Source organism: Bombina bombina, chromosome 11 (assembly GCF_027579735.1).
Source record: "Bombina bombina isolate aBomBom1 chromosome 11, aBomBom1.pri, whole genome shotgun sequence".
Lineage (NCBI taxonomy): Eukaryota > Metazoa > Chordata > Amphibia > Anura > Bombinatoridae > Bombina > Bombina bombina.
In genome coordinates, this window is record NC_069509.1 from 56,150,185 (window position 1) to 56,169,229 (window position 19,045).

Here is a 19,045-nt window from a genome sequence, read left to right on the forward strand (position 1 = left end):
CGTCCCTCAAATTCCGATTGGCTGATAGGATTCTATCAGCCAATCGGAATTAAGGTAAGAAAAATCTGATTGGCTGATTCAATCAGCCAATCAGATTGAAGTTCAATCCGATTGGCTGATCCAATCAGCCAATTGGATTGACCTTGCATTCTATTGGCTGATTGGATATTATTTAATTAATTTATTGATAGTGTAGTGTTAGGTGTATTTGTAACTTAGGTTAGGATTTATTTTACAGGTAATTTTGTAATTATTTTAACTAGGAGGTACTACATTAGCTATTTTCCAATCATTCTGAACAACTCCTGTCAATAGTGATTGATTTAATAGATCAGCTATTAGGGCAGCTAGTACAGATCAATGTTTCTTTAAAACCCTTGGATGAATATTATCTGGACCCCTAGGGGTTGATTTATCAAGGGCCGAATGGCCCCTGATGCCCCTGTTTTCGCGCAAGCCTTCAGGCTCGCCAGAAACAGCAGCTATTAAGCAGCAGTCTTAAGACCGCTGTTCCTTTACTGGTCCACCTGCTCTGAGGCTACGGACATCAATCCGCCCAATCTCATACAATTGGGTTGATTGACACCCCCTGCTAGCAGCCGATTGGCCGCGAATCTGCAGGGGGCGGCATTGCACAAGCAGTTCACAAGAACTGCTTGTGCAATGATAAATGCCGACAGGGTATGCTGTCGGCATTCATCAATGTCTAGCGGATCATGTTGGACAGACTGATGATAAATCTGCCCCATAGACTTTTATTTTCGTTAATGCCAAGAAATCAAGACAAAACATTTTCCTCCGTTTCATCTGATATTCGTTAAGGAGATCATTCAGCTGTGATTTCCTATGGGAAGCATCCTAATGACAGCAGAGGAACAGCTTAAACTTAAATAAAGTTAATGTAGTAGCTAGTGCTACTGCTACAGCACATTTGTTCAAATGTAATTTTCTTAATGGGGTCAGGACTGGCTAAGAACAAAAGTAAAGCTTACATTCTTATTCACTGACACCTGAATCAATCAACTGGCAAGGACATTGCTTTATCGTGATTGAATAGTGTACATTTGAACCTTTGAAGCCTTTCTCTTCTAAATAGTACTAGTAAATAGTAAATTTGAACTTTTTCTGGGAGCTAGCTGTTGATTGGTGGCTGCATATTTGCCTTTTTTCATTGGCTTACTCAATGTGATCAGCTAGCTCCCAGTAGTGCATTGCTGCTCCTTCAACAACGAATACCAACAGAATGAAGCAAATTTGATATTGGAGGTAAACTGGCAAGTTGTTTAAAATTGTATGCTCTGTCTGAATCATGAAATAAAAATGTTGGGTTTCATGTCCCTTTAAGCCAATGAAGTATAAAGAAAATCTTATCTTGCCAACGATATGAGTTACAGGTGCAAAACTAAACAGACATTTTTTTTAAATACTTTCATATTCATCAGCATTTGTCTAGAGCACTGGTTTTCAAACCTGTTCTTAGGCCTCCCCAACAGGCCAGGTTTTCAAGATTACCTTTGATAAGAGCAGGTAAAATAACCATGGTTACTAATCAGCTGATTATTTCACCTGTGCTCCAGTTCAGATATCCTCAAAATGTGGCATGTTAGGGAGACCTGAGGACAGGTTTGAAAACCAATGGTCTAGACAGATATCCTCAAACTTGGCCCTCCGGAGGTTTTGGAACTACATTTCCCATGATGCTCAATCAGCGGTTTTGGAACTACATTTCCCATGATGATCAGTCAGCATATCAGCTGGGAGTAAGTAAAGCATATATTATATTTGCATTTGATAAGATGAAATCATGTTCAGGTCTCTTGTCATTTTATTAGTGCATGTAGATACCAGACAGTGTTATTGTGAGTGTAATTGTACTGTTAAAGGGACAGTCTACAACAGAATATTTATTGTTTTAAAAGATAGATAATCTCTTTATTACCCATTCCCTAGTTTTGCATAACCAACACATTTATAATAATATATGTTTTACCTCTGTGATTACCTTGTATCTAAACCTCTGCAAACTGCCCCTTTTTTAGTTCTTTTGACAGACTTGCATTTTAGCCAATCAGTGCGAGCTCCTAGGTAACTCCACGTGCATGAGCACAGTGTTATCTATTTGAAACACATGAACTAACACCCTCTAGTGGTCAAAAACTGTCAAAATGCCCTGAGCTAAGAGGCGGCCTTCAATGGCTTAGAAATTAGCATATGAACCTCCTAGATTTAGCATTCAACTAAGAATACCAAGAGAACAAAGCAAAATTGGTGAAAGAAGTAAATTGGAAAATTGTTTAAAATTCCATTCTCTATTTGAATAATGAAAGTTTGTTTTGGACTAAACTGTCCCTTTAAATGTATTTTGATGTGTTTTTTGCAACTTTTTATTTGAGCATAACAGTTAACCAGAGCTCTGAGGTCGCGATAATCATTCTAGTGTAAATCGTTCCCATATATATATATATATATATATGAGCAGGAGCTTTACATTTTTGCATTTTTTACAGACTTTTACATTTACACAAAATATATTTCAAAAAGCACTCAACAATAAAATAGAACAATGTTTTCGCTGCACAATATACAGCTCCTGATCTGTATCATGCACACTAACCTAAAGCACTTTATACACCTGCACAAAAATAGACACTGTGAGTGTGCACTGCTTCTGTCACAGGCTGTGAGAATACCGGAGAACCAAGATGGCTGCCCCCAGTACAAAGAGGCGGAGCTTCAGTATCTGACACCTTTAAGCTATTAAAAAAGGAGAGTGGATTTGAAAGGAGCAGACATTATTATATATATCGTTAACTGGGGGTGGCGAGGGAAATGAAGTGGGTTGAAATTCTTATATTCAAGGACTGAATCACTTTGTATAATACTTATAGTCCCAGAATCCCAGAACCTAATGCAATAATATACATAGAAATGTACAAATATGTGTGCAAGAGAGATTTGCAACACACAAAGAGAAAGATTGCAGGTTGCTGGATTGTGTAATAACTGTACCCACTGTAAATAAAGGTCAGACACATAAAGAATAAGTAAGTATCCAAATCATCCGATCATTCACATTTATACTAAATAACTTTATTAGTGAAAAAATATATTGAAAGTCCGGCTGGACTCATACACATGCACACACACACATACTATTAAAACTAGCTGGAACTCAGATAATATTATTGGTATATCAGATAGCACTCCCGTATTCAAATTATAGTAACTAGCAGGGAATCTAAACTATTTATAGTGTTACAATATTGAACCCTGTTAGTATATAATAGATTATAGACAGCAAGAACAAATAATTGCTGTATTAGTTAGTCCTCCTTTAAGGCAAGTCTACACTATTAGGATAGGCAAAAACACTGTATAGTCTGAGGTGCTGGGTATTAGTGCATGAATTAGCCAACCCAAGCACAGCCTTAAATATCTGCGTGTTTGAGTCCTAAACTGAGTGAGAGTTGCACTGAGATTATTGTTAACGATACTATTGCTAGTAATAGTTCAAGTGGTCAATATATAGGCCCCATAGATATAAAATATAAGCCTTGATTAAAGAGACAAAATATGTTGAGTGCCTCTTATTGAGCCACAGTATAGCTGTTTGCCGTGGTATTTGTGACCTGGTATTCAGGGTGGATATATTTGAATAAATTAGCATAGACCGATATTGTTTGCTACAAACTAACAGACCTTGTCGCAATTTTACCACATCCAATAGTAGTGCTTGATAAGCTAGTTTGAATGTGGTGCAGTTAGCCTGCTTTTTAATTAATATAAGTCGCTATTGTTTGCTGCAAACTAACAAGCGTGTCAGCAATTATAACACATCACACAATAGTGCTTAATCAGCCAGTTTGAATGCTGTGCAGTTAGTCTGCTTAATACCGTAAATTTATGAGTTTTAGAAATCTGACCCCTATTATCGGTCAGAAAATTCCCACTGAAATACTTAGAGATATCCCATTACAAACAGCCACCAAGTTAAATCGTCTACATTAGACGTAAATGAGGACTAAGCTATAAAAAGGTCTCTTCTATAGCGGAGACCTGATTACTTTTAACTGTCTATGAATATTGGGATAGTATCAAGAGTGCTAGCACTGAGTCAGCAAATTAAAAATTGGGGGTTCAATAACCCCGTGTTCGTGCCCCTGACGCGCGTTTCACATTACGCTTCCTCAGAGGGGTATGCGCCGGCCGGACAGAGCGGGTTATGTTGGAGTCAAAAACCCGCCTCCGTGTTTTGATTGGTTCAACGGAATACCGCTATGTGACTTCTCATTGGTCAATCCTTGCAGTGTGACACATGGAAGTTCAAAACGGCACATGTGCTTAAAGAGCTGATAAGTTATCATTTACGAGCTAAATTTATCAGAAAGTCATTTGAAAGAGCAAGAGTTGAATGTATCTATCAGGTACATAGTCAAGCATCAAGAACGAGATATAAAATATTGAGTGCACTTTATTCATTACTGCGATATGTATTACTTGTGAATGATGTCTCTGTTAGTGATCCATTGTATTAGTGGAAAGCTGCTGGTCATTACCTAGGTATAGTATCTAAATCATCTATATCACCTTGGTTTTACATTATACCGTAGATGAATTTATGAAACTTTATTTGTATCGATACTGGGATAGACACTCAATAAAAAATTCTAACAAATTAAAATATTGGTTATCATTCAATAGTAGTCCAATATTACGGACACCATATTACTGTTCTATGATCAAACTGAAAGTTCACAGTTTTAAGAAAGTTTTCATTAAAGTGCCGTATTTTAAATACCATACATGATAGTTGTACTCAGATTGATTATTAATCAAATATACAGGAAAACTATATCCACAAAAAGATAAATAAATAAGTAAATAAATAAGATTCAAGGGACTAGATAGTGTAAGTGAAATACAGTATGGTGATAAAATGTGAACAAAGGACATACATAAATAATGATAGGATGTGATGCTCACAAAAAGTGTGAGAGAGAAGGGGAATGTGCGTGGATAAATGAATTCCACATAGAATATATTGAATCATGTGTTCCAATCATGTATAGAAGTGAAAAGTCTTTCTGCACTACAGTGGAAAAAAAAAAAAAAAAAAAAAAAAAATTAATTAATAATTATAGAAAATTAATGGGTGAGGTAGTTAATAGCTGAAAAGTGATAATTTATGTATAGACAATTTATGCCCAAGTGTAAAACATATATTCAACGCTCATAAGGGTTAGTGAAAAGCTACTGTGTACATAGACTGTGTTTTTATTAACTTAATATTAAAATGGTGTGTAGAGGGAAGATCTTTTAAAATTAGGACTTATTATAAGTAAACATTGTAATTGTTGAATTCATTTAATCCGTGTGGATGTACAGTATTGAGTAGATGTATCCAACGGCATTCTGCTTTTAATAAAGAATTTTCTAAATTGCCTCCTCTAATGCCAAGGGAGACTTTCTGCAGAACCGAAAATTTTAAATGGCTGCTTGATCCTTGATGTTTGAGTAAAAAATGTTTTGCTACACTTGTAATCTTTTTGCCTTTTTGTAGGTCTTTTTCTGCGTTCTTGATATTGTTTTTATGTTCCAAAATTCTGACCCTTGCCTCTCTGGTCGTCATGCCTACATAGGCTTTCTCACATACACAGTAGATGATATAAATAACTCCCAGGGATCTGCATGTGAAGTGATGTTTAAGTTTTTGGCTTTTCCCATATTTGTCCTGAATTTCTTTGATTTTCCTAACATGAGGACAGACAGAACATGTACCACATGGGTACATGCCAGGGTCAGTATCACTTTTTTTTGGAGTGTGTATATAATGACTCTGTACCAGTTGATCTTTTAGGTTTCTCGGTCTCTTATAGCCTATTTGTACTCTCGCTCCTAATGTATCTTTAAGCTCAGGGTCACTGGTGAGGATATGCAAGTTCTCATTGAGTATCTTAATCACACTTTGCATCTGCGGATTGTATGTAGTGATCAGTCTAGGAATGGTGGTGGAATTGTCTTTGATTCTAGGACACAATAAAGTGTCTCTGGATGTTTTCAGAGCTTTGAATTTTGCCTGTTTGATGGCCCTATTGCTGTAGCCTCTTTGTAGTAGCCTGGTTGTAAGAAGTTTACTTTCATTTTCATATATAGAGACATCAGAACAATTTCTCCTCAACCGCAAGAACTCCCCATATGGAATTGCTTTTAAAGTGCATCCTGGATGTGCACTTGTCCTGTGCAATAATGAATTTGTAGCAGTTTCTTTCCTAAAGACCTTAGTTGCAATGGTGCCATCAGTATTTTTTGTAATTGTTAGATCTAGGAAATCAATTTTACCCAGATCGGCTTGATATGTCAATTTGATGTTGAATTTGTTTTGATTGAGAACTGAAAAGAACTCATCAAGATGTTCACGTGTACCTTCCCAAACAAATAGTACATCATCGATGTATCTTATCCATAGAGGTATATGGTCTGTGTATTTCTCCATGCCTTCAGAAAAAACAATTTTTTGTTCCCAGTGCCCTAGGAACAAGTTAGCGTATGTTGGGGCACAAGAAGTGCCCATGGCAGTTCCTTGTGTTTGTAGGTAGAAACTATCTTTAAATGTGAAGATATTATGAGTCAGGACATACTTCAAAAGGAGTAAAATAAACTCATTGTGGTCTTTGTTATCCGATTCATTGGTGGAAAGAAAGTATTTAACTGCCTGTATACCATCATTATGTCTGATACTGGTATATAGTGACTCTACATCTGCGGTGATGAGCCAGGTATCACTATTCAGATGTAAGTTTTGCATAATTTTTAAGACCTCCATAGTATCACGGACATACGAGGGCATAGCAGTAAGGTATTCCCTTAATCTCTGATCTATATATCTGCTAGCTGCCTCAGTTAGATTATTATTGCCCGATACTATGGGTCTTCCTGGTGGTTTGGTAAGGTTTTTGTGAACCTTAGGCAGAAAGTATATAGTCGCTAGAGTAGGGTTCTTTTGTATCAGGAAATTTTTTTCGGTTTTAGTGATGGTTCCATTCTCCCATGTCCTAACTATGAGTTTATTATATTGTTCCATATAGTCAGATTGAGGATTGAGTAGTAGTTTTTTATAACAATCTTTATTAGATAACTGTCTCATGGCTTCATCAACATAGTCATCTTTGGGCCACAATACTATGTTTCCGCCGTTGTCTGACGGCTTAATGACTACATCTGTCCATGTTTGAATATCATTCAATGCCCTTTTTTCAGGGAGAGTGAGGTTATTATTCGCATCAAAGATAGGTAAAGTTTCAATTTTTTGGCATACAATCTGTGAGAAAACACTGACTTGAGGTGAAATTGATGCAGATGGTGTATATGTAGATTTCGGTTTTAACCCTTTCTTCCATTGGGTAGCATGGGTTTCAGTATCAGATTCACTTAAAAGATCTTCCAGATCTTGCAGAGAGTCTAATTCCTCCTTAGATAGAGAGGGGTCATTTTTATTTGAATACATCTTTTTAAGTAGCAGCTTTCGTGAAAATAGGTGTATGTCTTTAATTAACTCAAACTTGTTTAGAGTATTGGTGGGGCAGAAAGTTAATCCTTTAGAGAGGACACTCTCATGGTTAATATTCAGAGAGTGTTTGCTCAGATTAATTACTCTCATGAGTTGGTCCTGATTGTGGTGAATGGACACATCTCTTTCTTCCTCTCTGATTGTCTTTGGGGGCCTGTGTTTTTCCTTTTGTTTCCCCTTGTTGGTTTGTTGGCTGTTGTCGGATTTAATGTTTGTTGTTGTCGGTGACTTAATGCTAAAAAAGACACTTCTCTATTGGTGTTAGATGTACCCGGTAAAGGATTAACTAGTGTTGCTGATACTGGGAACTCTCTTGTCATAGGCTCCGTTTCATCTCTATTGCTTTCATTATCAGAGATGTCAGTTTCTGTTTCTGTACCACTGTTGTTTTCTCTTATTTGAGTCCTATTATACCTATTTCTGTTGGATGTCTGATATCTCCATCTATAAATTCTTTGTTGTTGGAAATCATCTATATCTCTCTGCAGTTTTTGTTTTTTGGTTTGAATTAGTTCATTCTCAAGTTTGTCTAATTCTTTTTGGTATATCTGATACGTTTCCACAAAATCGAATTTTTCTTCAAATTTTTTAAGGAGTTCATTATGTTCTTTAATCTCTGCATCTAATTTATTAAGTTCCAAGGTGTCGTGTTTTATTAATATTTGAATTAATTTTAGTGAACATTCTGTCAGTGTTCCTTCCCATTCTTTTACTAAACTTTCATTGTTTAAGGTAAAGGCTGGGAACATTTTGATCCTTAAGCCTCTCGGTATGATGCCTCGCTCTGCATACTTCTCAAAGAAGTGCCAATTCCACCATCTTTTGGTTTGTTTGTATAATGTTTGATGTAAGTTACATAGCGTGTTGTTCAGTTCATCTTTGGTTATTGAAGTGTCATCAATGTTTTTTTTATCAAATAATTGGTTAAGTTCTTTAAGTCTTTTTTGTTGTCTGAGTGCTAAATCTTGTTGTAAATTCATTTTATATTAGTAAGTTCCCTCAAAGAAAAACTAGGATAACCTAGTAAATGTAATCGTTAACTGGGGGCGGCGAGGGAAATGAAGTGGGTTGAAATTCTTATATTCAAGGACTGAATCACTTTGTATAATACTTATAGTCCCAGAATCCCAGAACCTAATGCAATAATATACATAGAAATGTACAAATATGTGTGCAAGAGAGATTTGCAACACACAAAGAGAAAGATTGCAGGTTGCTGGATTGTGTAATAACTGTACCCACTGTAAATAAAGGTCAGACACATAAAGAATAAGTAAGTATCAAAATCATCCGATCATTCACATTTATACTAAATAACTTTATTAGTGAAAAAATATATTGAAAGTCCGGCTGGACTCATACACATGCACACACACACATACTATTAAAACTAGCTGGAACTCAGATAATATTATTGGTATATCAGATAGCACTCCCGTATTCAAATTATAGTAACTAGCAGGGAATCTAAACTATTTATAGTGTTACAATATTGAACCCTGTTAGTATATAATAGATTATAGACAGCAAGAACAAATAATTGCTGTATTAGTTAGTCCTCCTTTAAGGCAAGTCTACACTATTAGGATAGGCAAAAACACTGTATAGTCTGAGGTGCTGGGTATTAGTGCATGAATTAGCCAACCCAAGCACAGCCTTAAATATCTGCGTGTTTGAGTCCTAAACTGAGTGAGAGTTGCACTGAGATTATTGTTAACGATACTATTGCTAGTAATAGTTCAAGTGGTCAATATATAGGCCCCATAGATATAAAATATAAGCCTTGATTAAAGAGACAAAATATGTTGAGTGCCTCTTATTGAGCCACAGTATAGCTGTTTGCCGTGGTATTTGTGACCTGGTATTCAGGGTGGATATATTTGAATAAATTAGCATAGACCGATATTGTTTGCTACAAACTAACAGACCTTGTCGCAATTTTACCACATCCAATAGTAGTGCTTGATAAGCTAGTTTGAATGTGGTGCAGTTAGCCTGCTTTTTAATTAATATAAGTCGCTATTGTTTGCTGCAAACTAACAAGCGTGTCAGCAATTATAACACATCACACAATAGTGCTTAATCAGCCAGTTTGAATGCTGTGCAGTTAGTCTGCTTAATACCGTAAATTTATGAGTTTTAGAAATCTGACCCCTATTATCGGTCAGAAAATTCCCACTGAAATACTTAGAGATATCCCATTACAAACAGCCACCAAGTTAAATCGTCTACATTAGACGTAAATGAGGACTAAGCTATAAAAAGGTCTCTTCTATAGCGGAGACCTGATTACTTTTAACTGTCTATGAATATTGGGATAGTATCAAGAGTGCTAGCACTGAGTCAGCAAATTAAAAATTGGGGGTTCAATAACCCCGTGTTCGTGCCCCTGACGCGCGTTTCACATTACGCTTCCTCAGAGGGGTACGCGCCGGCCGGACAGAGCGGGTTATGTTGGAGTCAAAAACCCGCCTCCGTGTTTTGATTGGTTCAACGGAATACCGCTATGTGACTTCTCATTGGTCAATCCTTCCAGTGTGACACATGGAAGTTCAAAACGGCACATTTGCTTAAAGAGCTGATAAGTTATCATTTACGAGCTAAATTTATCAGAAAGTCATTTGAAAGAGCAAGAGTTGAATGTATCTATCAGGTACATAGTCAAGCATCAAGAACGAGATATAAAATATTGAGTGCACTTTATTCATTACTGCGATATGTATTACTTGTGAATGATGTCTCTGTTAGTGATCCATTGTATTAGTGGAAAGCTGCTGGTCATTACCTAGGTATAGTATCTAAATCATCTATATCACCTTGGTTTTACATTATACCGTAGATGAATTTATGAAACTTTATTTGTATCGATACTGGGATAGACACTCAATAAAAAATTCTAACAAATTAAAATATTGGTTATCATTCAATAGTAGTCCAATATTACGGACACCATATTACTGTTCTATGATCAAACTGAAAGTTCACAGTTTTAAGAAAGTTTTCATTAAAGTGCCGTATTTTAAATACCATACATGATAGTTGTACTCAGATTGATTATTAATCAAATATACAGGAAAACTATATCCACAAAAAGATAAATAAATAAGTAAATAAATAAGATTCAAGGGACTAGATAGTGTAAGTGAAATACAGTATGGTGATAAAATGTGAACAAAGGACATACATAAATAATGATAGGATGTGATGCTCACAAAAAGTGTGAGAGAGAAGGGGAATGTGCGTGGATAAATGAATTCCACATAGAATATATTGAATCATGTGTTCCAATCATGTATAGAAGTGAAAAGTCTTTCTGCACTACAGTGGAAAAAAAAAAAAAAAAAAAATTAATTAATAATTATAGAAAATTAATGGGTGAGGTAGTTAATAGCTGAAAAGTGATAATTTATGTATAGACAATTTATGCCCAAGTGTAAAACATATATTCAACGCTCATAAGGGTTAGTGAAAAGCTACTGTGTACATAGACTGTGTTTTTATTAACTTAATATTAAAATGGTGTGTAGAGGGAAGATCTTTTAAAATTAGGACTTATTATAAGTAAACATTGTAATTGTTGAATTCATTTAATCCGTGTGGATGTACAGTATTGAGTAGATGTATCCAACGGCATTCTGCTTTTAATAAAGAATTTTCTAAATTGCCTCCTCTAATGCCAAGGGAGACTTTCTGCAGAACCGAAAATTTTAAATGGCTGCTTGATCCTTGATGTTTGAGTAAAAAATGTTTTGCTACACTTGTAATCTTTTTGCCTTTTTGTAGGTCTTTTTCTGCGTTCTTGATATTGTTTTTATGTTCCAAAATTCTGACCCTTGCCTCTCTGGTCGTCATGCCTACATAGGCTTTCTCACATACACAGTAGATGATATAAATAACTCCCAGGGATCTGCATGTGAAGTGATGTTTAAGTTTTTGGCTTTTCCCATATTTGTCCTGAATTTCTTTGATTTTCCTAACATGAGGACAGACAGAACATGTAGTGCAGAAAGACTTTTCACTTCTATACATGATTGGAACACATGATTCAATATATTCTATGTGGAATTCATTTATCCACGCACATTCCCCTTCTCTCTCACACTTTTTGTGAGCATCACATCCTATCATTATTTATGTATGTCCTTTGTTCACATTTTATCACCATACTGTATTTCACTTACACTATCTAGTCCCTTGAATCTTATTTATTTACTTATTTATTTATCTTTTTGTGGATATAGTTTTCCTGTATATTTGATTAATAATCAATCTGAGTACAACTATCATGTATGGTATTTAAAATACGGCACTTTAATGAAAACTTTCTTAAAACTGTGAACTTTCAGTTTGATCATAGAACAGTAATATGGTGTCCGTAATATTGGACTACTATTGAATGATAACCAATATTTTAATTTGTTAGAATTTTTTATTGAGTGTCTATCCCAGTATCGATACAAATAAAGTTTCATAAATTCATCTACGGTATAATGTAAAACCAAGGTGATATAGATGATTTAGATACTATACCTAGGTAATGACCAGCAGCTTTCCACTAATACAATGGATCACTAACAGAGACATCATTCACAAGTAATACATATCGCAGTAATGAATAAAGTGCACTCAATATTTTATATCTCGTTCTTGATGCTTGACTATGTACCTGATAGATACATTCAACTCTTGCTCTTTCAAATGACTTTCTGATAAATTTAGCTCGTAAATGATAACTTATCAGCTCTTTAAGCAAATGTGCCGTTTTGAACTTCCATGTGTCACACTGCAAGGATTGACCAATGAGAAGTCACATAGCGGTATTCCGTTGAACCAATCAAAACACGGAGGCGGGTTTTTGACTCCAACATAACCCGCTCTGTCCGGCCGGCGCGTACCCCTCTGAGGAAGCGTAATGTGAAACGCGCGTCAGGGGCACGAACACGGGGTTATTGAACCCCCAATTTTTAATTTGCTGACTCAGTGCTAGCACTCTTGATACTATCCCAATATTCATAGACAGTTAAAAGTAATCAGGTCTCCGCTATAGAAGAGACCTTTTTATAGCTTAGTCCTCATTTACGTCTAATGTAGACGATTTAACTTGGTGGCTGTTTGTAATGGGATATCTCTAAGTATTTCAGTGGGAATTTTCTGACCGATAATAGGGGTCAGATTTCTAAAACTCATAAATTTACGGTATTAAGCAGACTAACTGCACAGCATTCAAACTGGCTGATTAAGCACTATTGTGTGATGTGTTATAATTGCTGACACGCTTGTTAGTTTGCAGCAAACAATAGCGACTTATATTAATTAAAAAGCAGGCTAACTGCACCACATTCAAACTAGCTTATCAAGCACTACTATTGGATGTGGTAAAATTGCGACAAGGTCTGTTAGTTTGTAGCAAACAATATCGGTCTATGCTAATTTATTCAAATATATCCACCCTGAATACCAGGTCACAAATACCACGGCAAACAGCTATACTGTGGCTCAATAAGAGGCACTCAACATATTTTGTCTCTTTAATCAAGGCTTATATTTTATATCTATGGGGCCTATATATTGACCACTTGAACTATTACTAGCAATAGTATCGTTAACAATAATCTCAGTGCAACTCTCACTCAGTTTAGGACTCAAACACGCAGATATTTAAGGCTGTGCTTGGGTTGGCTAATTCATGCACTAATACCCAGCACCTCAGACTATACAGTGTTTTTGCCTATCCTAATAGTGTAGACTTGCCTTAAAGGAGGACTAACTAATACAGCAATTATTTGTTCTTGCTGTCTATAATCTATTATATACTAACAGGGTTCAATATTGTAACACTATAAATAGTTTAGATTCCCTGCTAGTTACTATAATTTGAATACGGGAGTGCTATCTGATATACCAATAATATTATCTGAGTTCCAGCTAGTTTTAATAGTATGTGTGTGTGTGCATGTGTATGAGTCCAGCCGGACTTTCAATATATTTTTTCACTAATAAAGTTATTTAGTATAAATGTGAATGATCGGATGATTTTGATACTTACTTATTCTTTATGTGTCTGACCTTTATTTACAGTGGGTACAGTTATTACACAATCCAGCAACCTGCAATCTTTCTCTTTGTGTGTTGCAAATCTCTCTTGCACACATATTTGTACATTTCTATTATTATATATATATCTCAAGATTATAAAAAAGCAACATTCGAGCATTAAAATATATTAAATGTCAAGTTTATGGTCCAACATAAGCTCTCCAGTCTGGTAAGATGATCTAAAACGTATTCACACAAATCACAAAGTCACTCAAAGAAAAGTAAATTTTAGCTTGAAAGATGTTTATCTCGTCTCCAAAGATTGTGCATGATTTCTCACCATGCTAGCGAGTTTTTAATCATTGGGCCTTTAAAAAGGAACATTAAATACAGCAAAATGGCTTAATCATCAAATGTATAATAATTATATGCATAATAAAAAAGGCAATACAGTAACATTCTGAATTTAAAAGAGCAGATTTTTTTTAATTAAAAAATTGTAAAATCCTTCCATTTCCCTTTCCCTTGTATCATGTGGCAACAATCAGCCAATCACAGACTCATAAGTATATACTGTGAACATTTGCACATGCTCAGTAGGACCTAGAAATTGTGCATACAAATAACCGTCCACTATTTGATAATAGAAGTAAATTGGAAAGTGTTTTTTATTTTAAATTACTTTCTCTATCTGAATCATGAAATAAAAATGACTTTGGTGTCCTTTTAATGAGCAATGCAAAACTACTACTTACCTTTCAGTATGGGTAGAATACGTTCAGATTTCCTTACAAGTCCAGCTTCCAGGGGAAACTTTCTTTTAAGTTCTTTCTGAATAATCAAAGCACAATTGGGATTTTATGTTAAACATTCTCCATTAATTAACAACCTAGCTTCAAGCTAACCATACACCTAAGTACACTTGTCCTTTTGTTTAGCAAATATCAAAGCAACATTTTAAGCCTTAGAATGTAATAAAGTAACTGTTCTATCGCTAGGAAATAAGCAAATTTATTATATTTGCTACAAGCCAGTGGCCAACACAATAAATGCTCTTCGCAAATGAGACAAAAAACTTTGGAAACTTCACATAGATTATTTGTTTTTCAATGTACAAGATATAAAATGAATAATTATTGTATTTGCTCACTGAAATAAATCACTATCTACTCCATGGTAACATATTCTGTTTAAAATCAGTGTTTCACTGCTTGAGAATATTTGCTCTAATTCCCCTTTTGTTAAGAAAATATTCATAAGACTTCTGTGAACAAAAGAACTAGGAAAGCTTTGTGAAAATAACAGTAATAGAAGTATATTAATTACAAAGTGATTTTTGGAAACTGAGCATCTGATAGTAAAAGCAAAAATATTTATGGACGAATTTTAAAGGGAAGGGAAACCCCAAAAATTTCATTCATGATTCGATACAATCATTAAACAACTTCAAATTTACTTTTATGATCAAATTTGCTTCATTCTCTTGTTATCCTTTGCTGAACTAACAGCATTGCACTACTGGCAGTTAGCTGAACAGATCTAGTTAGCCAATCACAAGAGACAAATGTGTGCAGGCACCAATCAGCAGCAAGCTCTCACTAGTGTACAATATGTGCGTATTCATTTTTAACAAGGGATACCAAGAGAACAAATCACATATAAAAATAAAAGTGATTTTAAAAGTGTCTTAAAACGACTTGCTCTATCTGATTCTTGCAAGTTTAATTTTGACTTTTCTATCTCTTTAAGCATACAACTGACACAGATGTATCAGTTGCAGAGTAACCTATTTAAATGCTTGTTTTTTTAAAGATACAATATACCTTTAAAGGGATATGAAACCCAAACATTTTCTTTTGTGATTCAGACAGAATATACAATTTAAAAAAAGTTTCCACTTTAGTTCATTTATTAAATTTGCTTCTTTCCCAATGATATTCTTTGTTAAAGAGATACCGAAGTAGGAATCTGGAGAAATACATGGCAGTAAATAGTGTTGCCATCTAGTGTTCTTGCAAACGGATAATATTCTTGCTAAATTGCTGCCATATAGTGCTCTTGACACATGCACGCTCCTGAGCATATGTCCCTGCTTTTTAAAAAAAGATACCAAGAGAATAAAGAAAATTTGGTAATAAAATTAAACTAGAAAGTTGTTTAAAATTGAAAAAGAAAAAAAATTGGATTTTATGTCTCAATGGAGTTTTACTATTAGTATTTTAATGTGCCCGTATTTTTATAGCCAATTTATCTATTTATAATCTGTTTTATCTGACTTACCACTTACTTCTTTGTAGTTTCAACTCTTTCCTTGTAATCTATTCTCTCTCCTTAGTCTCTATCTTTCCTCTCTCTCCTACATTTCTTCCTCTGTCTCTCTCTTTTGCTGTCTCTCTTTCTCTGTCTCTCTCTCCACTTTCTCTCTTTATTTCCTCTCTCTTTCTCTCTCCTTTCTGAACTCTCTCTCCCTCGTTCTCTTTCCCCTTTTCTCACTATTCCCCTCTCTCTCTGCTCTTTTTCATCTCTTTATTCTGTCTCTCTCTCTCATTGTGCCTGATATTTAAAACCTCGCCGGCATGGAGAGAAATCCCGCAAAATCTTTAGATTTCTTTAGACCTTGTATTGTAATGTAAGATTCTCTGTTTCACATAAAGAACACCACATAGCAACATAAACATCTCAAGTTAAAATTTGTGTTTCTAAATTTTTCTTAAGGGCGTCGCAGTACTGAGGAGACTTCGTAAAATATCTCCCCTGAACGGGGAGGTTTTGAATATCAGGCACTCCATCTCTTATTGCTTCGTCAGTCATTTTATTGCTATCTCTACTCTCTATTCTCACTCTCTTTTTCTCCACCCTGTTCTCTTTTTCTCTCCCCTTTAACTACAGGTTTGATTGACAGCTCCTGTCAGTGCGTGATTAGCTGTGCACGGCAGGGGGCGGGGTTGCACGCAATCGCACAGGAGTGCTTGTGTGCAATGGTAAATGCTAGCAGAGGATTGCTGCCCACCAGAGGAGAAGCCGGGCGGACAGGGGAAAATATGTATGCCCATGTCTGCCTGTGTTTGACAAATCGAGCCCTAAGGGTTGGATAGCTCATTCATACATTGGTCACTTAGCTCTTTGGGTTAACAAAATTAGTATCTATATATATTAATTACAGGAACATTAAGCACTAAATATATTTCATGCATCTCCCTCTATATATGGGAGCTGTTATTCTGGAACCTAGGTTTCATTGTCGAGCTATTGCTCATATTTGGGATGGGGAAATAACCTTAAAGGGCCACTAAACCCAAAATCTTTCTTTCATGATTCAGATAGAGAATACAAATTTAAACAACATTACAATTTACTTCTATTATTTATTTTGCTTCATTTTTTTAGATATCCTTATTTGAAGAAAAAGCAATGCACATGGGTGAGCCAATCACTTGAGGCTTCTATGTGCAGCAACCAATCAGCAGCTACTGAGCATATCTAGATATGCTTTCCAGCAAAGAATATCAAGAGAATAAAACAAATTAGATAATAGAAGTAAATTGGAAAGATGTTTAAAAATGCATTATCTTTCTAAATCATGAAAGAAAAAATGTGGGTATCATGGCCCTTTAATACTATGCTTATAAAATGTATATAGTGTTTAAAGGCCATTAATTTATTATAGTAACTGGACACGTGAATATTTGTACTGATAATTAGTTGTTACAATATAATCTTTTGGAAGATGCTCCACTCTGATTTGCATTATAAACATAAGCTTATTAGATTAAATAATAATTACTCTCACAAAAGTAACTTATAAGAAACACAAATAGTGAAAAAAATCTGTTACCAGAAGACTATTTTACTCACCATAAGATTCTTGAATGCGTCAAATGTTCTATATATGAGAATGTTGTTGCGGTCAGACCAGAGAATAGAAAACATATAGATCTGCAACATAAAAAACCAACATGTTTTGACTTTATTATCTATCAACACAGGGAACATTCAATGAAATAACATTTTATGACACCTAAAAATACAAAGTCACTAAAGTTATTTTTTAGTTGAAATACTTAAAGGTTCAGTAAGCACCAGATATAAAAAGTGATATATTTACAGTTTTAGTATTTAATTTTTTTTTATATGGGATAGACGTTCCCTGAGTAGCGTTATACATATTTTATGCAATACAACATGTCTCCCGTCACATATTTGTAAGACCGCCCTCTATGTCCTCTATTTTTTTTCTTCTTTACAGTTAATTAGTAATGTGATCAACCAATGAGAGCGCTTTATCACACTCCTGACACGCCCCTGACCTGCCTACCGAGCACGCTCTTGCAGAAATAATAACGCGGCAATCCGATATTTACTTTTCTGACAGCTGAGGAGAAGAGCAAGAAAGTGTGCATGCGCAGATTCGGGGAAAGAAACTGAGCATAAACGAACACGCTCAATAGACTTCAATGGCGCGATCGGTACCCCTCTGATAGGAGCAAGCGGAATAAATCGGAAAAAAAGTGCAGGCAGTGGGCAGTCAGCAGTATTAAAAAAAAATCATCTTTGAGGGCAAATTATATGTTTAATTATAAACATAACAAACTTAAAACATAGTTATTATAACAATTATAAAGTTTGTCTTTCTTGTTATGGATTAACATTTCTGAGGTTTACTGTCCCTTTAAAGGGATATGAAACCCACATTTTTTCTTTCATATTTCAGATAGAGCTTAAAATTTTAAGCAACTTTCTTTTTTACTCCTGTTATCAATGTTTCTTCGTTTTCTTGGTATCTTTATTTGAAAAAGCAGAAATGGAAGCTTAGGTGCCGGTCCATTTGGTTCAGCACCTGGGTAGCGCTTGTGATTGCTGGGTTCATTTATATTTTAATAATAATTATTCACAGTCATTGCAGATTTTTGTAAACTGCATGAATGAGAGATATCTGCACCATAAGCTATTATATTTGTTTTACTTTTTGCATTATAAAATAAAATGTTATATGTTACCTTTTGTCTTCCCTGCTGTATAAGTCCAACGGCTTTAGCTTCCACCGGGTACCTGCAGTTATTCATATTGTCCTGCACAGGCAAAGATACATGAACTGATTTCTGAGTGACTGCTCTCTGGTATTCATGTGTCAGACAGGTAACCCAGCCAATCAATGCACAGAATTAAACTCCTCCTCCTTTACTTTCTGTGAAATGTCACTCGGCAAAAACACAAAACAATCAGGGCATACAAGTCCAGCCAAATATCTCAAGTCAATAATAAAATAAAATGCGTATCTATAAAATATCAAAATGCTGCTACCTTTAACCCCTTTAGTGCCAGAACAGTTTGAGAAATATTTTGAAAGCTGGAGGCAGACAGATTTGAATCATTTTGCTATGTATCCATTTGGACTAAAAGGGATATTCCAGCCAAAATTGTAATCCACATGGATACATTTCA

The 19,045-nt window shown here is 35.2% G+C and overlaps 1 protein-coding gene across 1 annotated transcript in view; it reads right to left on the reverse strand.

Annotated features, from left to right (window-relative positions):
* Positions 1-18,690, reverse strand: part of LOC128642463 (NADPH oxidase organizer 1) — a 93,711-nt gene extending 75,021 nt beyond the window's left edge. Inside the window, exons 1-3 of the mRNA XM_053695235.1 lie at positions 18,601-18,690; positions 17,459-17,539; positions 14,359-14,434 (exon numbers count right to left, since the gene is read on the reverse strand). Coding sequence (XP_053551210.1) covers positions 14,359-14,434; positions 17,459-17,539; positions 18,601-18,666 — 223 coding nt within the window. The 5' untranslated portion in view covers positions 18,667-18,690. The remainder of the gene's footprint in view (positions 1-14,358; positions 14,435-17,458; positions 17,540-18,600) is intronic.
* Between the last annotated feature and the right edge of the window lie 355 nt (positions 18,691-19,045).